This window comes from Acinonyx jubatus, chromosome E4 (genome assembly GCF_027475565.1).
Source record: "Acinonyx jubatus isolate Ajub_Pintada_27869175 chromosome E4, VMU_Ajub_asm_v1.0, whole genome shotgun sequence".
In the NCBI taxonomy this organism is placed as follows: Eukaryota; Metazoa; Chordata; class Mammalia; order Carnivora; family Felidae; genus Acinonyx; species Acinonyx jubatus.
This window is the reverse complement of record NC_069395.1, coordinates 53359772-53386680: the sequence shown is the minus strand read 5'-3', so window position 1 is coordinate 53386680 and position 26909 is coordinate 53359772. Positions and strand designations below refer to the sequence as shown.

The 26909-nt window shown below is 40.0% G+C and overlaps 1 protein-coding gene and 1 long non-coding RNA gene across 4 annotated transcripts in view; one reads left to right on the top strand and one right to left on the bottom strand.

Moving 5' to 3' along the window:
- The window catches only part of TNFSF4 (TNF superfamily member 4), a 201490-nt gene that overhangs the window by 3937 nt on the left and 170644 nt on the right, over window positions 1-26909 (bottom strand). The window contains exons 4-5 of one of the 2 annotated variants that reach the window (XM_053209456.1): window positions 17100-17261; window positions 899-947 (exon numbers count right to left, since the gene is read on the bottom strand). In XM_053209456.1, coding sequence (XP_053065431.1) covers window positions 899-947; window positions 17100-17252 — 202 coding nt within the window. In that variant the 5' untranslated portion in view covers window positions 17253-17261. Of the gene's footprint in view, window positions 1-898; window positions 948-17099; window positions 17728-26909 lie in introns of those variants that run through there. The other variant, XM_015077802.3, reaches the window with a different exon arrangement.
- Window positions 1-26909, top strand: part of LOC113595649 (uncharacterized) — a 551139-nt gene that overhangs the window by 414041 nt on the left and 110189 nt on the right. The gene's annotated exons all lie outside the window — the stretch shown is intronic.

The window sequence follows — 26909 nt, the reverse complement described above, 5'->3', positions numbered from 1 at the left end:
CACAATATCATTGTGAATGGCCAAGCAACCACATCTCAGATTACCCACTCTGGTCCATGTCCCTTAGTCATAGGAAAGAATAGTCCCCACTCTTGGGCACAATTCAGTTAATTCTTGATTTGCATCAGGCCCAGGTGGCATAGTTTAAATTGAAAATGAAGACCACTTTTGGAGGGCAAGATATACTTCCCTTCAGGCAAATGAAGGGAATGAATGAAACAAATGAATATCCATATAGAAACTACTGGTGATTGTCCCAATACTAATCATGGATCCAAATAACGCTCTCCTAATAGTGGATCACCTTGCCTTCATATTTGGGACCTCCCAACTCTCATTAAGACAGAATATTGTCCTATAATCAACTTAGTGGGAAATGATGTGTCGGAAAGTCATCCTTTAGTTTTCTTACCTACGAAAAATGAGAATAATTCCTATTCAGAGGTTTCCTGAGAGGCATATAAAGTGATTAATACTGACAAGCATATATTTGGTAACTAATTACTCCCTTTTATTCTTTATACATTTTCTTTGTCCCTAATGAAAACAGCATGCAGGCTCTAACAATTGCAGGATTTCATACTTCCCAAAGAATAGGAAGAGATCCTGTTTGGGGGAAGAAATTAAGAGACTAGAAAGAAGATTCATTTAAAAGCATGAATTAGGGGCACCTGGGTGGCTCAGTCGGTTAAGCATCCAACTCTTGATTTCAGCTCAGGTCATGATCTCAAAGTTTGTAAGATTGAGCCCCACATAGGGCTCCATGCTGGCAGTGTGGAGCCTGTTTGAGATTCTCTGTCTCCTTCTGTGTCCCTCCCCTGCTCACTCTCTCTCTCAGAATGAATGGATAAACATTTTTTTTTTAAAGAAAAACATGAATCAATTGAACAATACTTACTGGTAAATTGTACTTTGATACTTTGAATTGGAGGATACTGAGGTGGCACCTGATGGAGGAAAAAGGATATATTTTTAGGAAAAAAGGTGAACAAATGAAATTGACAAGTCATATCCTATGAAGCAGAAATGCAGGAGCTATAGAAGGAATGACTTGACAAGAGACCATTTTTTCTATGAAGATTAGACCCAGACTTGTACCTGCTCCCTTGCTTTTCTATAACATTTCCTAAGATGAGTCAGGAGTATTCTGTCATGCAAGCATCTAAGATCTGTCCTCACCTCTGCCAAACCCATCTCTAGTATATTGTTTTGTCTCTCTGAGCCCCCCTTTCCCATTTTGGATAACAGAGCATTTAATAGTCATCTTGAGAAATCCATTCAGTCAGAGATCCCCTCATGCAGAAGGCTGTGGCCAGTCATTCCACCATGGCCACAAACTCCCAGGATGCACTGGGAATGAATTCTAGAAGCTTCCTGGCTACTTCTTCTTTCACTGCAACACAGGAGTAAGACTATCCTGTCTTCAGATCATACGGGCCATAGAAACTGGTCTAATCCTTCAGAATTCAGTAGATTTGAGTGCATATATTTCTAACATTGGCTCTTTCTCTTTTGTTTAATGGCTTGAAAAACCTAACTTGAACCAAGCGAGTACTCAACAGCAAGAGAGGTAAAATAATGAAGAAAGGAAGCCTGAATAAATGAAATGTCTATAGTAATATGATGGTTAAAAGAACAAAGCAGTTCAATACAGAGCAATCTCCAAAATATATGAAGTGAAAAAAAGGGGGCAGAATCATGTATAAACTATATTACCATTCACGTTAAAAAGTATTAATAATGCTTGTATGGGCATTAAATATATCTGAAGGAATTCTCAGGAAACGGATCATAAATATTGCCTCTGGAAAATGGAATTGGAAGCCTGAGGTCAGGAATGGGGGGACACTTACTTTTCATGGTCTACTTTTTTTATATTTTTAAAATTTTGCACCATATGCTTGTATTACCTACTAAAAAAGGAAATTAAAAAGAAAAACAAAAAGCACCACCTATTGCTCCTGCCTGGAACAACATCTCTTCTCACAGATTATTTTTGGCAAGACATTTTGCTCAAAGGCATAGGGAGGGATTTGTTTTCATACCCTGGGGTGTGGAATCCCTGCTTCCCATTCTCCTGGCACACCAGTGGCTGCAGTCAAGCAGATTCCACTGGGGACTGCCCACACACATGAGGAATCCCCTACTTCCCTTCTAAGCCTTCTCATCACAAGCCTTACCAAGCTGAAACCAACAGGCAGCGTAGGAAGAAGGGAGAGCCTTTCTGAGAGCTGCCAGTGGTAACCACATGGAGAGAGCTGTTGATTTAGGATGATTTGAGAGTCTGTCCCCTCCATGAACTATTTGTGACAGCTAAATTAGTATCCTTCATGCTTAAGGCAATGTTCTGGAAGAGGGCCTCTCAAAGGGCATATTACATTATCACCATAATCCCCTGGGTAAATAAATGCTCCCAATGCTCTCTAGCTGGTTGGTCCCAGCATGAATGGCCACATTTCAGCATGCAGCAACCTTGGTTTTAAGGTACAGGGGCCAGGTACAATGTCATCCCAGGCAAGTTTCATAACTTTCCTAGAAGTCAGTTTTTTCATCTTTAAAAATTACCAGAAGATCACAGGCATTTCTTCCAGCATTAACTGTCCATGATTTGGATTTTAAAAGTTGCAGTGCTAAGTAAATTTTAATAAAAGAGAAAAACATGAAGGCTCTTCATCCAAGTTTACATCAAGCTCTGAGATCTAAAAGCCCTCATGACTTAATTATTTGACTGATTCTCCAAACACTCCCTGCAAATCAAAGGAAGTTCTGAATGTTTTGAAGTACCCTTACGAAGTAGGGGTGGTTATAACCAAGAGGACATTCTCTGAGACCAAGGAAAGCCAACGTGACTTCCTCTCTAGGGTAGATCTAACAGAACTCCAGGCTCAGGTTTCCTGTTTCTTCTCCTGAAGATGACCAGTATTAGACATTTACATATTCTCAGAAGTTTTCTTACTGGCATCAATACCATTAAGTCTAGGAAATGTTGTAAAATAAAATAAGATTCTCCTTTCCTCTTCTTCTGTGCCCTTCCACTTTTCCCTTCGTCCTCCATATTTGATTCTTCACACTCACTACCCCACTGCCCTGAACCACCCTCCCAACAGACCCTCCATTGCCTGGCTCCAACCTCCTTGTCAAGCTTTATTACCACACATATCCTTTCCATGTCATACGCTCTAGCCAACCATTCTCTCCAATCTTTTTGCCCTTGACTAGAGCCTGGTAGGATGAGACAGAGAGCACAGACTTGGGAGTCAGATTCAGTTCAAATTGTGACTTATCTAGCTCTGTGTATTTGGAGATATTATATACTGTTTCTGAGCATTAGTCTTCATCTGTGTGAAACTATGGCATAATAATTGCTATTGGAATGTTCCAGATGACTGTGAAGTTTAAGTAAGAAACATGTGAAAGCACCCAGCAATCAGGCTGGCGAGCATTTGAAATATATTTGCCTCCTTTGTTCTCTCTGCCAAAAATGTCCCTCCATCTGTGTCCATCCATCAAAATATCACCACCTTCAAGGCCTAAATCAGGAACTGATTTTTGGCTTCTGCACTCGCACAGTGAGTGTTTAAAGTCACTCTGTTCACATGAATGTTTATAGCAACTTTGTTCATTATTGTCAAAACTTGGAAGCAGCTAAGATGTTCTTCAGTAAGTTAATGTATAAATACACTGTGATATATCCAGACATTGGACTTTTAGTGCTGAAAAGAAATGAGCTATGAAGCCATGAAAAGACATGGAGGAAACTTAAATGCATATTACTAAGTGAAAGAAGCCAATCTGAGAAGGCCACATACTGTATGATTCTGAATACAGAACATTCTGAAAAAGACAAAACCATAGAGACAGTTAAAGATCAGTGGTTGCCAGGTGTTAGGGAGCAGGGGGAGATGAGTAGGTAAGTACAGAAGTTTCAGAGTAGTAAGACTATTCTGTATGACACTGTAATGGTGGGCACGTGCCATTATTCATTTGTTAAAACCTATAAAATGTACAGCACCAAGAGTGGATCCTAAGGTAAAAAACAAAATAAAACAAAAACTCTCTATTGACTTCCACTCTACCACCATACGTCTCATCTGCTCTACAAGACTATTTAGCTGTACGACCTTGGGAAATTGGTACTAACTTGCTAAATTTCAGTTTTTTCACCTATAAAATGGAAATAATAAAATCTATATCTTAGAGTGAAAGAAGATTAAATAATATAATGTTTGTGAATTTTCACCACATGGCCTGGAATATTGTAGGAGTCGACAAATGTCAGCTGTTATTTTCGGATGCACGTGGAAGACAAGATCCATGTTCTTAATTTATTCAGCACAACACTACTCAAGCCTTATATATGAGTATGAAATGAAGGAATTATTAAAATAGTGAATAAAGACTATCAAAGTCCCTGAAATATTAGCTCTTTGGCTCTCGTAGCCCAAAGAAACAGTACAAAAGCATCCGGGCCTAATGAGAAAGAATTACCAGAAAACAATCAGAAGATATTTATTTTACCCACATACAAACAAACATGGTCTTTTTTACCATGATGAAAAGCAAAATCCTCAGATCCTTTCCAGATACTAAAAGAAAAGGGAAAATATCAAAGGTCTCAGAGAGCTTCCATGTAAGAACAAGCTGGAAAGTCTGAAGAACCCACATCATTCTCAAAGGTGAAATCCAAACTTATGTAGGTCAAGCACATCAGAAAAAATATAGTCCTGATGTTGGAATGAAGTGGTCTCAGAAGCATAAGTATAAAGGAAATCGTTTCCTTGATGCAAACAAGAAATGTTTGTTCTACTGAATTATTTGGTAGTTGATTGAATAATATGATTGTCATATTATTTGGTGGTTTGAAACAGCATCAACAATTACTGAGTATCTGCTGTGTGGCAGGCATTCATTCAACTCTGGGAACAGAAAGGAATAGAACACACAATTCTTATTTTTGACAAACATATGCCAGCTGAGGAAATAAAACCCTCCCTCTACATAAAACCTTTGGGAAACATCAATAGACAGTGTATGGGAAAAAGTTCCAGAGAACAAAAAAGTCACTGCAGGCTTTGGCAGCTCAAGGAGAAAAAACTTGGACAGAGGCCTTGAAAGAGAGAAAGGGACCAGATAAGCAAAAGACATTCTATGGAAGAAAGGTCTAGAAATGAGACCATTTTTGGTATTCAAGAAAAAAAATAAAAATTCACTAAGAACTTATAACATGCCATGCATTAGGTTGTTCTTTCTCAGAATCATTACCTCATTTGTTGCTCAAAATAATCCTATTAAGTATGAATAATAACAACCCATGTTTTGCAGATAGGAAAATGAGAATCAATGCTCTTAAGAACTTGCTCACAAATAAACAGGTATTAACTTGAATTTGGTTGAACTCCAGTCCCTGATAATAACTTTTCACTTTATCCTATATTATCTTAAGAGTAAAAAAAAAAAAAAAAAAAACCACAAAACCTATGAAAACATTTGTCAGAGGGTCCAAGATTAATTTGAATTATTTTCATCATAATACTAATGAGGAATAAATATTAGGTTTTACACAGTTGTCAAAATATTCATATATATCTCAAAATATCCAGAAGTTCTCCAAACAAAGCTCTTCAGACAACTCTACAAGGTCGTCTGTATTGTACAGGTTGGCAAAACTTCTAGTGAGGCTCTGATTAGGTTCAGTTGTCCTGGCATGGAGCAGCAGGCCCATGAACAAGTACAAAGTAGGAAGCAAGCAGGTGCTGCAAACAAGAGCCAGAATTAGGTCCATTCCTGGCCTCTCTTAGCATCTTGAGCACTGAACTGTTCAAGAACATGGTTGGGACATATCTGATGGCTAGAGTTTGCCTAGCAGTCTGTACCGAGTTCCCAAAAATGTGATGCTTCATTCAAGGGCTCATCTTGGGAGAGTGTGAGTTTCTAATTCTGACTCACTGGGATGTGGCAGGAGGCTGCCACCTTTATACTCATTTGGCATTTGTCCTGGAGAGGGGCATCTGTGGCAGGAGGGAATGATAGTCATCAAATATGAAAGCAGGAAGTGGGCTCCACACTTACTATGTGGGCCTTGCCCTTCCTCACTTGATGTCAGGCTACAGTGTCAGGATCCTACGTGGGAGTGCGCTGGGGTGTGAATCAGTGTTGGATGGTGGGGAAAGAGATCTGTAAGGGGGACTCCCCAGTTGACCATGCCATCTCGCACTGAATGTGAGCCTCATCCACCTTGGGCTGCATGTCAGTAGAGAAGACCTGAGAGCTCATGAAAGCACAACCTCACAAGCTGTTGGTGTATGTCTCAAGGAGCCTCTGAAAAGAAAGATGGAATTTTCCATACTTAACTCATTACAGTAGGCTGGGGAGGTAGACTCTCATCCTGCCGCATGTGTGTGTGCACTCGGTGGAAACAGCCTCCTTGCAAAGGGAAGGGCCCCCCTCTGATCGGGGAAGTTCACGAGCCCACTCAGAAAGGAATGAGAAGAATGGGCAAAAACTGGTACTTTGGCCAGGGAGGCTTCTGTATTCATAAAACCATATCCTCAAAGGTACATTTCTTAGAGATGAAGAGGTGTGGCCTTGAAAACCTCTTCTAATAAAGAGTCTTTTGTGGGGGATTTAATGAACACAAAGAAGAGCTGTTTTAATTGTCATCCAAACACTTTCTCTTGCTCCTCCCCACCTTTCACCGTGACTGCTGGCACCTTTTTGCTGTAATTTTTCTCCTACTATTTATTCTCTTCCCAACTACACAACCCATGTGAAATCCTAATGTAGCCTGCTTTCTCTAACCACTTCCACTCTTCCTGCCAAACTTACTTACTAATGGAGATCTCTCAAAGAGCCATTTACTGACCCTCTCCTATCTCAGAGAACAAGAACTGTGGTTCCATTGTCCTCAGTGCTTAGCAATTAACAGATTCCTAAGAGGAATCCAGGTATTCAGGTAAACAACCAAATGAAGCATAAGCATCCAGGTGACATGAACATACCTTCAAAATTATATGACTGACCCAAGACAACCAATTATATCCCCAAGGGAAGGGTATTCTTGTATCTGGGTTTCCCTTTCCAGATTAACTGGGGAAGTCCTTAAAGTATATTGGCAGAGGAGTCTACCAAAACATTTCTAAGAACACCCTTCTTCACCCCAATGATTAAGTCTCCACCATAATATCCTTGTAGAAGCCTAGTGTCTAAGCAACTGGAAGGCTCTGTTAACAATGTACCCACTATATGATTATGAGTCTTACAATGCATCAAACATAATGGCATTCAGTAAATAATGTTTGCTGAGCTAAGGTGGAACTTAGCCCCTTAGACTATGCCCAGACCTTAGCTAGTGGCTACATAATCACATAATCACATAGAGCTGACACTGGCTGTAGCCAACATTATACACTGCTCAAGGTTTTTTGAAATTACCTCATTCTTCCTTGAGTACAAAGGGAATAGCAAAATTATCACAAGCAATATATTTCTATTTGAAGTCACTCATTCCCCATTTCACTTGCTATACAAAAAGGAGGGATTGTTGCCTTGGGAGGGCAACTTAGTAGAACCGGACAAGGCATTCGTCTGGGAATAGGAACACCTGGGTCTGGTTTGAAGCCATCTATAAGTCCCTTCTCTTTCTCAGCTTCTAATTTCCTCATCTTGATGTCCAACCTCAGTTAAACTGATGGAAAAAGCAGTAAGAAGTGCTTATTCACACTGTGGAATAAACAATGCCCATGAACTCTTCCATGTCAGAGATTCAGCAAATCACAACATTCAAGAGAAACCCTGGGAGATTGGGTGATAAGAAGACCTTTGAACAGATTTTTTCAACACAATAAATCCCTCTTCCTTAATAAAAGCAGTAGGTCTCCTTCTCAAGTGACTCCTTCTGATGGTTAGTGAACAATCAAAGATATCTCTAGTGTTCTTTGTGCAGTGAAGCTCTTAGCCTCATTTGCATGAGCCTAAATAATCCTCAACCTGTATTCTGCTGAAAGCTGGGATTGGTAACTTATAAAAATCATCATGGGATGATCATGGTGGTGACAATGACATCTTAAACTAAAGCCTTTCCCAATAGGTATAAAGATAGGTAGGCAGGTAGAGATATAGATATAGATATAGATATAGATATAGATATAGATATAGATACAGATATAGATAGTGGAATATTATACAGCCATAAAAAGGGTGAGATCTTGCCATTTACAACAATATGGATGGACCTAGAGGGTACAATGCTAAGTGAAATAAATCACACAGAGAAAGGCAAATATTGTATGTTTTCACTCATATATGGAATCTAAAAAGCAAAATGAACAAATAAATAAAAGCAGAATCAGATCTATAAATACAGAGAACAAATTGATGGATGTAGGGGGTTCAGAAAAATGGGTTAAGGGGAATAGGAGACAGGGGCTTCCAGTTATGGAATGAATAAGTCATGGGAGTAAAAAGTACAGGAATGTATGGAGATAGGTGGTGAACACAGCAAACGTATAGAGAGGTTGAATCACTCTGTTGTACACCTGAAACTAATGTAACATTTTATGTCAACAAAACTTGAAAAGTTTTTTTAAAAAAAACTAAAGCCTTTCTTTTAAGGAATGGAAGAGAAGTAAAGCATCTAATGCAAAAGAGGAGTGTGCTCACTTTATACTCCCAGTCAAGAAACCAGGTACTGACATAGGTAGATAGCTTTCTGTGAAGATTCTTACTGAAGTTTCTCACTGTACCCTATGTGGTTATCCAGTACGTCTCACACACTGTTATTGCTTCTTTAACCATCTTGTTTCCCCACTGTGTTGGAAACTCTGGGAGGGCAAAGAAGACCATATCTCACTCACCACTGTTTCCTCAGTGTCTGACAGGAAAATAATAACCATAGATATTGTTAAACAAGTAAATGAATAAGAGGTTTGTAGCGGTTTGAATAGTGTCACCCCCCCCCCCAACCTTTCATGTCCATCTGGAAGCTCAGTTTGTGACTTCCTTTGGAAATAGGGCCTTTGCAGATGTAATTAGTTAAGTTAGCATGGGACCAACTAGATTAGGGTGGGCCCTAAATCCAATATGACTGGTGTCCTTAAAGCAAAAGGAGAGGACACAGTGGTACACACATGGAGATGGTGAGGCAAAGACGGTGACAGAGCTTGGGGTAATGCAACTACAAGCCAAGGAAGATCAAGGACTCTCAGGAGTCACCAGAAGCCAGAAAGAGGCAGGGAAGGATTCTTCTCTAGGGCCTTCAGAGGAAAGACTTCTCTATGGCCCTGGAAAGACTTTGACTTTGAACTTCTACCATCCAGCACTGTGAGAAAATACATGTTTGCTGGTTTAAGACACCTAGTTTATGGTAATTTATCATGGCAGCTCTAAAAAACTAACACATGATTGAATAGGTATTTACAAGCAGTGGCAAATCACACTTTCACATTAAAGTAAATCTTTGAATCAGAGTCTGACGGAATTACAAAGGCCTAGGGATATTATGTAGTCTAATCTCCTTATAATTTAAAATAATAATAATAATAATAATAATAATAATAATAAAAGAGAGAAAATCGGGCTCAGAAAAGAAAAGATGAGCTAGTACCCAAATTGAGGTCCCCTTTCTCATCTATGAATATACCAGACATGCAATATTCCGTCTTATAAAAACAACCATAAGGTATTATGCAACTGTTAAAGCTTCATTGATCATGTTACCTACATTGGCATAAATAGATTTAACTCTCTTTCAGAAAAGAATCTTCCTCCTCCATATAGGTCACAAATCTTTCCCTCAATTTCTCCTCAAAAACTACGAATGCCAGAAAAGGAAACAAATTTTAAAATAGCCAGACAAAATTTGTAAAGCCAAGAGTCATGGAGTCTTAGCCAAGTGTAATGGAAAGAGACAGGACTAGAATTTAGACCTTGTCTTAACTTCTAACCTTGACTTTTCTATGTAAACCTAAGCAAGTCTCTCAAGCCTCACATTTTCTTATTGAAAAACTGGACACAAATATGTGTGTAACTGCCTTCAAGGTGGTAGTGAATTAGTGAGGACAAAAGTACAGAAAAGATCTGCAAAAACAAGGGGCTGTTATTGGAAATAACAGTAGGAGTGACAGCCCTCAGTTATCCCTCCAAAAAGATCTTGGCGTTCCCAGTCTTCATTGTACCGTATACAGGGCCAGGTTAGGAACTTTTGGGGAGTTTGAAGCTAAAAACACTAAGCACCCAACACATGAGTATTTCAAAATTTATTTTATATACAAAACATATATTTATAAATTTATAAAATATATAAATATAAAATATATAAATATATTTTATATATACTTAACTGTACAGTATGTGTTTTACAACTTATTTTATAACCCAGCAGGTTTTTATATTTGCCCTTAATGACTGTTTTTGCTGCTTGCTTTCAATTTTTTATGACACTCTCATCTTCATCCAGATCTTTGATGGTTTCTCTGGCTCTGCCGTAGCTATACCTACAGGAAAGCCCAGCCCTGAGGGTACACCATTTAAACTCACTGGACTCTCACTTCCCCACATATACAGTTTGCATTTAGGGAATGAAGGAAGCATTACTATCATATATAATGCTCACTACATTAGTGTTGGGAGAATTAAAGTTGAGTCTACTGTCCATTTTTCTATCGGTCAGAGTATGTTCTTAAATAGCATTTACATGTTACCAAAGCTAGACAAATTTATACAATTAACAAGCCACCTAAGCTACATCTTAGAATGAAAGGTCTGCGGAAAGCAAATTTGATTATGCTAGCCCTATGCCCAATGTTTCCAGTATCATGAAAAAGATAGCATGCTTCTTCTAGACATAATTTTCGACTCTATTTGGCAACCAAGTCATTGGAGAATTGGATAAAATATACCAAACTGGGGGGGGGGGGCGGGGAGATGGAATAGGCATGTTCTAAGTGTGTCATTTTAGATCTCTGAACCACTTTCGGATGCTAACCCGATAACACTGTTATGCCTTCATAAATCTCTCCCCTTTGCTCTTCTTTTCTCCCACCCAGTCGTGGGCTATCACTTAGAAATCTATGTTCAGAAATGCTAGCACTATTACAAGGGTTTTGGGACTTGTTTTTAATCCTAAAAATTACAGTAGCAAAGTCAGTGTTCATGAAGCTAAGGTTAACCTTAACTATGATACGCTTTCTGAGGTCACGGGGTGTGCATACATGTGTATACATGCCACAAAGTAAACATTTTAGTGGCCCTAGCCTTATGGAAGCATGTTCATGAATAATAATAATAATCTTAGCATTTACAAAGCTCTGCAACACAACATTTGCTCCTCACAACAACCAAATTCTGATTTTGGAAATGATGAAACTGATGCTCTGGGAATTTTACAGAATTTACCCAGGGTCATGAAGTTAAAAGGCTGGACTGAACCAGTCATTTAGTTTCTGGTCCAGCACACTCTCTCCTGTATACCAACAGCTCCTCCAAAAGTTTGCGATGTTTTGTAATTTCATGTAAGGAAGTGTTTTGATTCCTTCATCTGGAAAGATACGGACATCAAAAGTATGGATGGTTACAAACAAAACACACAAGCTATAGGGTGTCGGGACCATCTATTTCACCTGGGACTGGGAAATAACCTTTCTACTTTGCAGTTCAGTTGTTTATTTTCACTCACCAAACATAACATAAAAACAATATTGCAGGGGCGCCTGGGTGGCTCAGTCGGTTGAGCATCCGACTTTGGCTCAGGTCATGATCTCGCAGTTCGTGGGTTCGAGCCCCGCGTCAGGCTCAGTGCTGACAGCTCAGAGCCTGGAGCCTGCTTCGGATTCTGTGTCTCCCTCTCCCTCTCCCTCTCCCTCTCCCTCTCCCTCTCCCTCTGCCCCTCCCCTGCTCACACTCTGTCTCTCAATAATAAATAAACATTAAAAAAATTAAAAAAAAAAGAAAACAATATTGCACATGGCTTCTCTAGCCTAGATGTCTCCAGAAGATTAATGTTCATTTTCTATGAATGAAAAATCCCTGAAGAGTGGAAAGCTGCAGTTTCTGTAAGAGTGAAGGGCACAGAAGTAATTGCTACTAAAAGAAATAGAATTGGAAGGGCAGGATGGTCAGCCCTGGGCAAGGCTGGGTTTACTTGGTGCTGGTAGTTAGGGGCTGACATCAGAGAAAAGGAATTGGGAGATTATACTCTTGGGTCTATACCAAGCTTTCCAGATCTCCCGTGCATGTGTGGATATGTTTGTTTCTGTATCTGTATATGTATGTGACATTTTCCAACATGATCTCTCCAAATTACTCTGTCCTATTTTGAATATGTGGGTGAGAACATGTAGCTAAAACTTTCATTTAGGAAATATCACTGTGTAGAACATGTATCTAAGTTTTTCACTGAGAAAATATCATCACTGTGTAAATAGTCAACAATATTAGGCCCCCGGGTACTGTTCATCCTCTTACACATGGATCAGCACTTAGCTTCCTGAGAAATAGGCTCTTTAAAAATAAATAAATAAATCTGAGAATGGTTAGTTTTACTGTGGTGCCCCCTAGTGCCATATGAGATTTGATTCACTTTCTGTATTTGCCAATAAGGCCACGCAGTAGAGAAGCGAAATTTGGAGAAGCAACAATTTTAGTAATGTTTCCTGTATTTTCTTTTGCATATTAATAAATAAATGTGCCCCTTGGCAAGAGTGACAAGACCCTTTGTGATCTGCCCCCGCCTAAGTTTTCAGCCTCATCTGCCACTTTTCCCTATGAACACTTCAACCATTCTGAACAAGGAAGCCTTCTGCCCCTACCCAACACCATTTCTCTTGTCTGTTTAAAGAATTTCCCCTCTTTGTTCTAATATCAGCTGAAGCATTACCTGATCCCCGAGCTTCTACCGTCTCTGAGTTTATGGGGTTTTATCTCTAGATAGGCTATATCTAATGCCTGCTCAAAAATCCAAAGATTCTGTATGTTTTTATCAGTACCTCCCCTAAAAACCTGAAAAATATTTAATGACAAATCAGTTCAATCCTTCAGATGTTTCTTTTCAATTCTCACAGAATTGTTTATGAAATGCAAACTCAGTTGTATCAGAAATCACTTATTTGCATGTTATTAAAAAAAAAGTATTTCTAAAAACTTGTTAGGTTGCATGGGGACGCATTTAAATTGAGCTAATCTGAGACAAGATCTTTCAAGCAAAAACACCTCTTTTTCTTCCTAAATGATACAAACAAAAGTCCAAGTTATAGCCTGACATTTCATCAATAAACTGTGAATTCTAATCCTGGGCATTGTTGGTACAGAAGAGGTCAATTCACTTTCCAAGCATCTCCACTTTTGTTCTTCCCACCAGTAAAAGTGGAAGGAATGTAAAACTTTCACTGGGGGGTTGCTGAAGAATCATCACTAAAAAAAGGACACCTGGGTGGCTCAGTCAGTTAAGTGTCGGACTCTTGATTTCAGCTCAGGTCAAGATTGAGCTTGGTGTCAGTCTCCGCTAAGTGTGGAGCCTCCTTAAGATGATCTGTCTCCCTCTTTCTCTGCCCCTTCCCTGCTCACACATGCAATTTTGCAGGTGCGCGCTCTCTCTCTCTCTCTCTCTCTCTCTCTCTCTTTCTTTCTCTCTCTCTCTCTTCTTCTATCTCAAAACAAAATTATCACTAAAAGCCCTCACCTATATAGAGTGCTATAGTGAAGGTGGTATAAATCTCGTAAGAGCCCTGGCTTCAAAAGCCCTGAGACACATGGATATAATTTACACAAACTCCATGCTTCATAGGTCAACTTTTTTCTGCCATTGTTCCCAGATGAAACTACAGATACAATTGGGAGCCTGATATTTTAAATGGTAGTCCCAATAAGTATCTAAAAATGTCTATTGGCTTTAGTGACAGAAGCACTCAATTTTATAACTTGTGTCATGAATATTCTTCTAAGGCATCCACTTCTTTCCCCTTTCTAAATAAGGCATTTAGCTAACCCATATTAAGTTATCTGATATGTGTATGATATGTGAATAAGTACAAGTTACAAATATATGTGCAAATTTGATTTCCCCCAGTCCCTTCTTAAGAAGCATAAATCCATAAGCTTAGACACAAAAACCTGTTTACTTATATTTTGTATTTCTCAAATCCTCATACCCATTCTACAAATATATATATGAACTATATACTCACAGGATATCGAGCTGTAAGAGATCTTTCTGTTCATGTGATCCAACTGCCTTGTGTTAAAATGAGTAAATCAAGGCCCAAAGAGGGAAGTTACAGAAGGAGTGGGTAAGATCTATCTTTCTTTCTCGCATCTCAAAAACTCAAACTTCTGCTTTTCAAGTAAGTAAATAAAACTCAACAGAGTGGTGAGAAAACAAAAGGTTATTAAATAAACTTGATTGAAGAGAAAGCCCACTGTCAAATGAAGTTTAATAGCTATATCTGTATTTTTTACAGACCTCTACATGTAGGCAGTTATTTTATAAAGCTAAAAGTTAAATCTAGGAAATGAAGAAAAATCATGATTATTTTCCAAATATGTTTTCCTGCAATAAAATAGATCCAGTTTAACTGGAAAAATGATCAGCATTTCAGCTCAATTTCACCCTTTAAACACATCACTGGCATATCATGTGGTTTTTTTGTTTTTTTATTTTATTTTAGTGAGAGAGTGTGTGTGAGTGGGGGAGAGGAGCAGAGAGAGAGAGACAGAGAGAGAGAGAGAGAGAATCCTAAGCAGGCTTCACGCTCAGCATGGAGCCCAATACAGGGCTTGATCCCATGACCCTGGGATCACGACCTGAGCCTAAATCAAGAGTCGGACACTCAACTGACTGAGCCACCCAGACACCCCTGAAATACTATGTTTTATAAAAGTAGGGGTTTGATTTACATCACCACCAACCCCATCCTTCAACCCCATTTCAACCAAAATTCCAAACAGTCTTATCAATGAGTTTAGGAAGGCTACCAGTCTATGTCCCTTTTTCAACAGCTACTCTACACCCTTCTCTCCTCTCTCTTTCTCTCTCTTTCTTACATGCACACTCACACACACACTGCCGCCACAACCATTTGATCAAATTCCGGGGAGAATACACATGACCCATCTATGCTATCCTTCCCCCTTTTAGACTAAATGAGATTAAATGTAAGGACCCATTATGCTGCCCTTGGTCCTACAACAGTACAAGAAATTATGTTAGCTAAGACAGTCTAGCTAAGAAATAAGAAAAAAAAAAATTAAAGGTAATGTCAAGTGAAGAATTTCAAATATCTGTGCCAGAAAAAAAATTTTGTATCCTGAGTATATGAGAGCACATTTCTTGAGAAAACAGCTCTAACATACCTCCTGGGTCTTTGCTTCCATTTCTGTGCCAGGACCACAGAAAGCTAATTCTCTCCTAGCGATGGGCTCACTGTGAATTCGAGCATCCTAGAAACTCGTGCTTATGTTTCCTTCCAAGCTCTGTTCACCTAGTCACTGGGTGATTTGCCAGAAAGGACCCCTCTCCTTCTCAGCATCTCCTAGGTATTGACAGTCCAGGGCGGCCCTGCCACCAGCTGGCTATAGAGCTGTTTCACCTTTTTCTCTTTCCTGCTCAGAGCCCTGGTGCAATTGTTGAGCCTTGACTGGGGCCATCTGTCTTGTCTTTTTATCATCCCACGGTGTAAGGAAATATGTAACACTGTGGTTGTTTGAAAAGCACTCTCAGGGCTCCTAGACCTGGTGAATGCACTCAGCTGTTCTATTTTTGGTCATTCTCTTTGTTTTCTTCTCAGAAAAGCCTAATTCCGGTCTATGTCTTAGGCATCCTGCCATGGACACGTTGCTCCTCCCCCAGCCCTCCCCTCTAATCGCCTACTCTAATTTCACGCAAGGGGCTCTGCACAGAGAAGGAAATGTGTGGCAGGATGAAGAGAGGACTGGCACCTTGTGCTCGCTGGTCTGCAGACCTGACATGACACCAGCTACGCTTCTGGAATTTAGGAACATGAGCCCTCTCTGCGGTACAATGATCACAACCGCACTCCCGCCGGCCTCTATACACCAAAAACCCCTACTTCCGGTAGACAAAGACAAGCCCAGGCATTGGCTAGGACTCTGCTTATCTTCTCCTGGTCTAATTTAAAGTACCCAGTCTCTGACATGGCCATCAGAAATGAAAGTTCCTACTGTCTCACCTTTCCCAGGGAGAGGCTTTTCCAACCCAAAGCAGCCTGCCAAGGAAACAAGAATGATCAGACTGGCCCCAACAAGGGACCATGGGAAGATTATACATTTATTTCCTTTTCAGTGGAATCTCTTGTAGTCAAGAGCATCCTTAAAGACCTAATAATGTTTGTAGTTATAAACAAGTAAATTTAAAAAATAATGTAAAATGGATCAGAACAAAGAGAAGGAAAAAGGGAAAGAATATCTGCATTAAGTGGGGGAAATACTTAGAAAGATGATCACCCACTACACAATGCATTGGACAAAGTGGGAAGAAGACAAAGTGATGTCTGTAGGTTGTGACTGGCAGAGAATAGCTGAAATACAATCTCTGATTAAGTTGGTGGGGTCATCATTTGGCCATGTATGCATATGCACGTGAACATGCACATCTCCGCCCTTAAAAAACACAGGTTAGCTATTTAAAGGAACTTAATGTTGGTACCTTCAGCATTCTTCAAAAAGCAAATCACCTATGGGGTTTATGAATGCAGTGGAAAGGTGGAACTGGTCCCTTTCTTGTTTCCTTTTTATATTAATCCCCTGATCAGATGCTTACTAGCAGAATGGGTAAAGCAAGTATAGCAGTGGCTCCATGCTTCAAAGCGACAGCTCATAAAGGAATGTCAGGATTCTTGCACTGTGAGGAAAAGAAGAATCCAGAAGCAGTGCCCATGCCCTACCTCCACTGTGCCCCACCACTGCCACTACTGAAAAGAAGGAAGGAAAAGAAAGACAGGAGGGTGTTTGACCACACTTTACAATCCCTGAGGGGCAGGTCGGGGGGCAATCAGGAATTTTGACATCAGACTATTTCCAAATGACTGTAGCTGCTGGAGCTACCATCATCACAAGCTGGAGGAAACAAAGGGCCCAGTGGAGCATCTTACCTGGGAAGCATAGAAGTGCAGGCAGATGTAGGTGAAACACAGGAGCAGCCCCAGCCCCTGAATTACAGCCGCCACCAGCAATAGCTTGTTGCTCTGGAATCTTCGCCCTGGTGCGTTTCCCACATTCTCATCCAGGGGTTGGACCCCTTCCATCTTCACAATCTGGATGCAGGGAAGATGAAAACTGTAACAAAGGGGAGCCTGATGGAGGACTGACCTCTTCCTCACAAAGAAGGAGGGGAAGGGAAAACAAAGCTTATCAATCAGAAAATACACAGAGGTCCTGGGACCAGAGATAAGAGGCAATTGAAAGAACAGAGCACACTCTCTCAGTTTTAACACTGCAGCTTCTGCAGGCAGGCGGGGGAACTTCTTTGTGACTAATCTGAATTTCCCCTTTACTTTCTTTCTTTTTTTTCTCTGGGCTAACAGGGAGTTGTTTTTGTGGCATTCCAGTTCTGATTTGAGTGACTGCGAAATGACAGTCATAAAAGTGTGCTAATTTCTTAATTTCTCATTGCACCAGTAACCAAATTGTGGGTCACTTGACAGAGATAAAAATCATGATCCGTTGATGGAGGAGTTCCTCTATCCCTTCCCTGAGATGTCTTAAATTGTAGAAGAGATTTAAGGAAAATGTTGGACGTAATCTCTCATCTGCACTTTATTAGGTAACTAAGCATTGAACCATCGTACGAATATATATATATATATATATATATATATATATATATATATATATACACATATATATATAATATTTTTAAATAATTATATAATATATATATTATGTATACATATATTTTTTAAAAATCACACACAGACCATTCTTTAAGTGAAAGAGAGAAAAGAAGAAAATAGGATGGTGGATCATGTAGCAATAAAGGAGGGAGATCCTCTGATTTTAGTACATTATATTATAATAAATAAACTGGTATATATCAAGCATCCACTATTGTCAGACACTGCGCTAGACAGCCTTACAGTCTTTTTCTCACTGGATCCCTTGAGGCAAAGTTAGAAAAAGCTTATATGATTAATTTTAAGTATAACAGAAAAGAGGCAGAAGAGTATCCTGACGTTTTCCTCTTCCTTCCACTTTTCATTTTCCCCCTACATAATTTTTGCATAAATGAAGAAATTAATTGATTCAAATAGGCTTTGAGGATTGTTCCTTCCTTTGAGGTTAGGGGTGGGACTCGGAATTTGGAAAGTAAGAGTATCCTACCAATAGATGGGCACTACTTACCCTTTAGTGCTGAGATAAATGATAAAAGGAAATAAGTCATGTAATGATTTAGAATGTCAAGTCCAAACTGACAGATATTTCCTGAGTACTTAGTAAACCCAGTGCTGTACTGGAGGACAGGGGTATGCTGGGGAGGGGATGTTTAAGGCACAATTCTGTCTCTTCTCTGAGCAAGCAGGTCTCTCTAAGCTCCCGATGAGCCATTCAACAGATACTTAAAGAAAGAAGGGAGGAGGACTATTTTGATATTAACAATGTAAGATGCCATATCAATTTAATTTTAGAGAAAGTGGATATGAGGGAAATGGAAAATAAATTCATGGGTGCAGCATTATTTGAGGAAAGTATGGATTAATATCCTTAATATAATAATTATGCCTTGCACTTGGAGAACATCTTGGTCTTCAAGTTTTTGTCTGAAAGATAAGGTAACAGACACTTTGTCATAGACTCCAAGCCAAAATTAGAAAGCAAGTTCCATTGAAACTTATCTCTAGCTAGTTATTCCTATGCGCAAAGTATATATAACATACAGGGTATGGAGGAAGGAAAAATGAAAGAAATAATTGTGTGTAGAGCCCAATTCTTGTGTAATAGTTGATAGTCATAAGTAGACATTAGACTCTACGTATTTACTCATTTATTGTCAAAGCCTAACTAACAGAATCAAAGGAGAAAAGCCTAAAATACTGTCTGAAACTATAAAGACTAACTGACCAAGATTGTACAAAAACTATTAATGCTGAAATCACAGAAAATGTTTTTAAATGACTGTCAAAAATCATGGAAAAAATGAACATTTAGAATATGTACTTGCGCCCTAAGCCACATCTCTTCTCCCTGTTATCATGGTTTCTATGAAGAAAAACTACCATTGCTGGTTTTCATGAATGAGGACTGTGTGACAGAATCAGTTTCCTTTTTTTATTTTTAATGTTTATTTATTTTTGAGAGAGAGCGAGAGCAGGGCAGGGTCAGAGAGAGAGGGAGACACAGAATCCGAAGCAGGCTCCAGGTTCTGAGCTGTCAGTGCAGAGCCCAACGTGGGGCTCAAACCCATGAACTGCGAGATCATTACCTGAGCTGAAGTTGGATGCTTAACTGACTGAGCCACCCAGGCACCCCATAATTTTCCATGTTTTTTGCTGTCCCAAGAGAGTGCAGGGTTGGCCATTGCAGTGTTGGGGCCAGCACAACTGTGGCACCCCTCTTACCTCCCTGTGGCAGTCTCCCACTGCCATATTTTGCCTCCTTGTGATTTTTTTGTTGAAGTCTAAGTGATGGCATATGTTGAATCATTTCTTCTTTCATTGACCACATTCTGACAGCTTCTTCACATTCTCTGTGGGAAGCAGAGGAATACAACTGGAAAAATAAGTCTAACTTGGCCTGGAAGTTCCATGCAAGGAGACCCTTTGACAGACCACATAAGAACTCCAAAGTTGGGCTGGTCTGGCATTTGGAACGAGGTCTCACTGATGGCATTCTGTCTCAGGCAGCTGAGCAGAGTTCTCCATCTTCTCAGTTGACGTGGTCAATGGTGTCAATTATGTTACCTGAATCTAGGGGCCATTTTGTAAAGCTCCTCACAGAGACTCGCACACAGACACACCGGAGCAAGCCAGCCTTGGACTTCATTCCAAGCAATTATCTTCCCATAAATCTTTGACCTCTGAATGAATAACCATTTCAAGACTATGGAAAAAAATGGAAAAGAAAAGGCTTTGATAGCTGACAGAATACCTCATGTTTAGAAACCAGCAAAACCTTTTTTTTTTTTAATTTTTTGGTTGCGGGGGATCTGTTTTGTGTTGTTCTGTTTTGGTTTGCTTGTTTGTGGGGAGGGGGTGGGGGCAAAACCTGGTCTTTCATTGGTTTCTAAGTCATGTGGCCATTCAGCAAGTATGAGCCAGGAGCCTGCACGCTCGTGCAGGGGAAATAACATGAGCAAAATAGGTTCTCAGTCCTCAAGGAGGTCCTAGACAGGAAGGCAGGATGATCACAGCTAAGAAAAGAAGAGCAGCACTAGCCAGGCAGAGGGTGAGGGAAATGCAGCCAGTGAAGCCACTTGTGCCTCGCTGGTTTGGGAAATGCAACTGGAGAGGGGGACTGGGAAGGATGCTGAAAGGCTCTCACAAATGGCCTTTTGTTCTAAGTTAAGAACTTTGAACTTTATCCTGAAGACCCTGGGGTAACAAGGAAAGGTTTGAAGCAGACTGTGATATGATTACATTTTAGAAAAATATCTCTTTGGGTGAAATAGAAATGGCCGGGTGGGATCAAGGGGACCAACTGGGCGACTTTTCCAGGGCTCCTTGTGCCTGCTGAGGAGAAGAGTGCAGTCTAAACCCACCTCTGCCCTGAGCTGTCCATATCCGTCCTTGAGTGAGAGGCTTCTACCTACAGGAAGGGCAGCCTTTATCTTCCCACAAAGGTGTGTGCGGCTTCCCAAGCCCTGAACAAAGGGCTGCATCTACCCAGATAAAAGCCCCCCTTTTTAATTCATAAAGTCAGGGAGGGCACTTTGTTCTAATTCACACAAACTATGAGCTGGGGTGGGACCCTGGGCTTGCATTATTTAAGTGAGAAATAATAAGGTCCTATACTGAAGCTGAGAGGAGAAAGAGAGAAGATATTTACAGTGACTATTAATTCACCAAACATTTTGAGGCCCTATTCTGTGCCAACCTCTGAGAATATAAAGGAAATCATAACTAAGCTCTGTCCTGGGACAGGTGACAGAGTAAGATAGATGGTGATGGAAACAAATGCATTTCAAATGTCAAAAGCCTGATTTGGCATCTGCCTTCTCAACCTGCCCTTGATCCTAATGTCCTCATTCTGGTTAATGTTTCAGCCCTTCAGAATCTCAAAACCCCAGAATCAGCTTTGACTCTTCCTCGACCTTAATCGGTCAAGCTTTGTAGGGCTGTCCCTGTAACACAGCTCATACTTTCTTCCACTTTGCCTTTCTTACCTCTGAACTCCTGAATGAAACTTCAAGCTGTTCTCCCTACTTCCATTCTCTTCAATCTCCAATCCATTCTGCTTTGGCAGACTGTTTAAACCTAGTGATGACCAAAATCCTATCAATGGCCTCCATCTCAAAGAGGATGTGGCTGAAATTCATCAGCTTGACATTCAAATCACCCCATAATGGAACCCCAGGTTTCCTCTCCAAACTTACCTTCCCCTGTTTCCTGATTTCTGATAGTTGCTGTGCCTCAAATATCCTTACTCTCTGTCTCTGACAATCAAAACCTCACTCTACATACATACTTTCCATGAAGGGCTGGCTGTCTTCATGGCAGTAAGCTTGCTGTGCTCCAAAAAGGCTAAACAAAAACCCTGAGGGAATCCTGTTCAGGGAACACTAGCATCGAGTGATGCCTAGTTGATCATCAGAATCACTAGGATAGCTTTTAAAAGATTCAGATTCCTGATCCCCTTACTCTAGAAATTCTGATTTGAGACATTTGGAGTAATGCCTTATGAATCTGTATTTCTAAACTTTTGGTAAGAGCCATATTTGTGATTTTCCCCAAATGACCACTTACGATCTCTTTTGCTGTTACATTTCCATGATGAGACTTCCCTGAGCCTCCCAGAAGAATGCAGTTGTTTCCACCCCCTGTTTTGAGAGTATTTATCATGGTCTGTCTTCTCTTACAATGATTTAAATCTGTGTCAGTCTCTTCCATGAAAGATGTTGTGTGATGATAAGGCTAAGAGTCTTATGCTGTGCTCACTCTCAAGGGCCAAAATAAATAGTCTTTCTTCAAAGAATGTACCAAATTAAATTGAATTTGTTTGTAGTAGATCTGAAGCGTGCTATTTTCAAGACCAGAAAAGAATGAGAGTCTAAACAAAACTGAAAATGGCACTATTAAATACAGAAGTTTCCTGATAGCTGGACTTGAGTCTTACATGTGAAAGATTAGCAAACCTGAAATGTGTACTTTTCATTGAAACCGGATGTACACCATTATTTCAAATGCAAATGTAAACTCTTCTAGTGATATTTCGTTTGGGTTTCAGACTCATTAGCCCCCTCCGCTTGCCAACCCCTTTTCTTCCGATGCTGATTTTCCCTTTCATTCTTCATATTTGCTACTTTTCTTTATCTTGAGTTGAACATTGGCAGTTATTTTAGAGCGTGATGATAGATTCTAAAACTTAGTGGCACTAAATAGCCACAGAAATGTTTCTCTCTGTGGCTGAAGTATTACACTGTTAGGAAAAGAAAATATCTAGACATGACATTACTTTTGAAATTGTGTTTGCAAAATATGTGTGCAGCACCAAGAATATATAAAAATTTGTAAGTAGATCTTTCAATACATAACCAAAATAGGCAATTTTCTTTTTTAAAAATAAACTATATTGAAATGTGACTACAGACCAAAAAAAAAGCTTAAAGTAAAAAATTAGATGACTTTTAACAGTATGTACTCTGAAACCACCATCATATATAGAACCTTTATTCACACCCAAAAGATAATTCTCTTTAAATAATAATCGTGCCAAAAGCAAATCTAAACAGAATACATGAGAAATTCCCTCCTGTTTCCAAAATACATTTAATTGAGCTAAATTGGAATTCATGTAAATCAGTGATTCTCAACAGGAGGTGGTTTGACTCCCCAGCGGTAGTCATTTGGCAATGTCTGGAGACAATTTTGGCTGTTGGGATTTGGGGTGTTACTGGTATCTAGAGAGGAGAGCACAAGGATACTGACACGAGGCACAGACCGGCCCCCACTACAACAAAGGGTTAACAGTTTAAAATGAGTGAGGTTGACAAACCTGGTACAGATCCATTTCCATAATTGATCATGAATGAAGCAATACATTACTCATTCTCTGAATATTGCCTTTGCCTTTTGTTCTGTCTGAAACGCCACTCCACTGCCCAGCAACAGTGAGAAGGGTACTATTTTTCTATTCATTTTACAGTTGAGAGAAACTGAGGCTTGGTGACCTGAATTAACTTTGCCAAGGTCACATGGTGTTCTTAAACTCTATGTGATGCTGTTAATTTTTTAAATGAAAATAAACAAGCTCTGTGGCTGGCCTGCGCACTTAGTAAGCAATCAGTACATCTAAGCAGATGTTAACATTGCCACATGCTCACAGTCACTAATTCAGTAACAAAATAACTTCTTCTTATAACTGGATCTGATTGTTCCCCCAAATTACTGGTGAATGGGATACATTCTCATGTTTCTTGTATGCCTCCTGTGTGCCAGGAAAAAAGCCTCCCTTCATTCAATTCTTCTGGGAACACTGTGCGTGGTGGTTACTACAAACCACATCTTTAAGATGAGGAACCAGAATCTCAGAGTAACGTAACCACAACAGTGTTGGGATTTAAACCATTATCTGGGTTTGTCTGTTTGTTTAACTGTACCAAACCTTTAATAGCTGGTGGTGTAGACCGAAAACTTGTGTCCCTCCAAAATTCACCGTTGAAGCCCTAATCCCCAAGTGACAATATTTGAAGATGAAGGGTAATTAGATCATAAAGGCAGACCCTTGTCTGATAGGGTAAATGCCCTTATAAGAGGCACTAGATATCGTGCTCTCTCTTTCTACCTGCCAGGTAAGGGATACAGTGAGAAGTCAGCCACAAGACAGGAAGAGACCTCTCACAGAATCCAACCATGTTGATCCCTTGATCATGGCCTTTCAGCCTCCAAACTGTGAAAAATAAATTTCTGTTGTTTAAACACCCAGTCCATGGTATTTTATTATGGCAGCCCAAACAGACTGGACAGCTGGAAATTATAAAAACTGTACCAAAAGAGCATTGTTTCTTCAACCCTCTCTTGTTTCGACCTTCAGATGCCTCCACTGAAGAGTTTTATCCTGTCATCTTCCATGTACTTATAGGGAACTCATTTCTGAATGTACTTGTAGTTCAGAACTAGACTAAAAGAATCTGTAGAATACATGGATGACAAGGGCCCCTGGGTGGCTCAGTTGGTTGAGCATCTGACCCTTGATTTCGGCTCAGGTCATGATCTTGTGATTTATGGGATCGAGCCCCACATCAGGCTCGGCACTGACAGCAGGGGGCCTGCTTGGGATTCTCTCCCTCCCTCTCTGTCTTCCCCTCTGCCACTCTCTCTTGCTCTCTCTCCCTCTCTCTCTCAAATAAATAAATAAACTTAAAAAAAAAAAGCATACACCACATAATGTACCTAGGCATAGTAGGCCTTCAACAGATGCTGCTGTATATTTTTTTGTTTAACCTGTAAGGGCATTGAAGCACTTCTTCCACTCAGACGTGTGTTCATTAACCACCTCTTAAAGCTTTTCTGTAGGTCCAATAAGCAGTCTGTCTCTTTTTGAAGGTAGTTTCCCCTTATCTCCCTACCCTCACTGTATATGGTTTGTTCACTCATTTCCACCTCCCTCAGCTGTACTAGTAAGTCCTAGGGGTATGTCCTTTCTGCAAGAATCACACACACACACACACACACACACACACACACACACACACACACAAAACCCTGCAATGTTATGCAAATTGCTTTAGGGAAGTCCTCTAGGCCTCTCCTGCCTACTTTCGGCTGTGTTCCTGGGTGCTTTCTGCAGTTCCTATCCCTTTCCTTCCTGTCTTAGCTCAAACTTCTCAACTTGTCTTGGTTAAACTCAGATCCCGGATGTCAACTTCCTGTTTCATCACTTACCCAGAAGTCCCAATGGATGCCCTGCTAGGAATTCTTCAGGCTCCACTTTCCAAAATTGCTCTGCCCCAATGTGGTATTCCCCCACAGCACCTTCCCTCTGTGCTAGGCTCAGTTTGGGGAAGCTGGATTAGTCTCCTCTTTTAGCACTAATTACAGTCTACCCTGTGTCAGAGTTCTGCCTGGATGTACCTATCACCCCCCCAGGGAAGAGAGTAGAAGTCCTAGCCATTGTCATATGCCCCTGCTCCCCCCAACACCGGTCCATGGCTGTGCTCAATATAGGGACTGCATTCAATTGGATGGAGGGCTATAGTTTTACTCTAGTTCTTTGGAGCTTCTATTGTTCTATCTTTCTACCCTTTTAGCTCCATGATTCCCTGCCCTTCTTTGAATCCCACTTTGCTTTTATTCTTGACATTCTGTGAAGAAATCAAAAGACCTATATGCAAATAAAAGCTTTACTACTTCCTATTGGACAAGTAATTTAACATCCCAGCCTTCACTTAGTTATCTATAATCAGTAAGTAGTAGGTAGGCAGGTAGGTAGGTAGGTAGGTAGATAGATAGATAGATAATAGCCTTATAATTAGAATCCTGTATCAGTCATTAAAAAAGGAGAAAACACTGCAGTATGAAGAGATTTACAAATGATTGAAATATACAAGCTATATCAGATTTAAGAGACAACTTGAAATGGCATTGCTTTTTTTCCTTATAGAAATGCTATTTGCTTAACAAAAAAGAACAAAGTACATTGCTAAAAGAGAAAGTGACACATGGTAGCATTCCATAATTGTTAGTTGTCATTATCAGTAACATTATTGTAGCTTGAAATTGACCATAGTTGGAGTATTTACATCATGGAAATTGGTAAACACTACAAATTGGGACTTTTTTTGAGAGAGCTGCTTTACCAGCATACTACTAGACTAGTGCTGTATATTGAAATGATATTTTGCATCTAAATGCAGCATTATTACAATTAACTTCACTATTTGCTTTTTTTGTGTGGCTACTAAAAATTTTTAGATTGCACTGTGATATTTCCATTGGATAGTGTTGGGCTAGATAGATCCTAACCCACATGGAAGCCTGACCTTATCACACCCCTCAATATGGTCCCAAGTATTTCTGAGCATCCCAGGGAGAGCTCATATGCTCCACAGATCAGTCTAGATCGGTGCTTATCATTTTTGTGGGAAGTTCTTTCTTTGAACCACTGTTCCCCCTGGATCATTAGGCCCTTTACATGGTCTAATCACCTTGACACTCCAGACTGATCTCTCTAGATCCCTGTACCCACTAGATGTAGGTGAGGTCCCCTCCATAGCTACTAGTAATGTCTACTGATAGCACCCAAGAACCCAATATATTTATCTACCTGAGATGAAGGACACTTACCCTCTTTATTTCAGTTTCCAGGTGGCAAGGGAAGGGCCAATTCCATGCCCATCGATGGATAAATTCTAAGTCTCCTTATGTACAATAGCCCCTCTTCATTGACACTCTCAGTCTCTCTTTCTAGTTACTAAGATCTCATCTTCTATTCCTGGCCCAGACAAGGGGAACAAAATTCCCCTAACATACAAAAAACTACCTTTGATGATTCCTAGCCGCCCCCACCTCTAACCTTCACATTACATTAAAGCTCCTTCATAATGTGTAAAATGTGGGATTCTGTTATTACAAGGTTATTAAAAAATATTTTTCATTGGTATTTTAGTTAATGCTTAGGAAAAAAAAAGAGTGAAAGTTTTATTGATTTTCTTTTTCTACTTATATAGGAGATGAATTAATACTAACAACTTATATAAGCAGTAGGACACAGTAATCCTGGCAAGATGAGTACTAGGGCTGCTGCAGTAG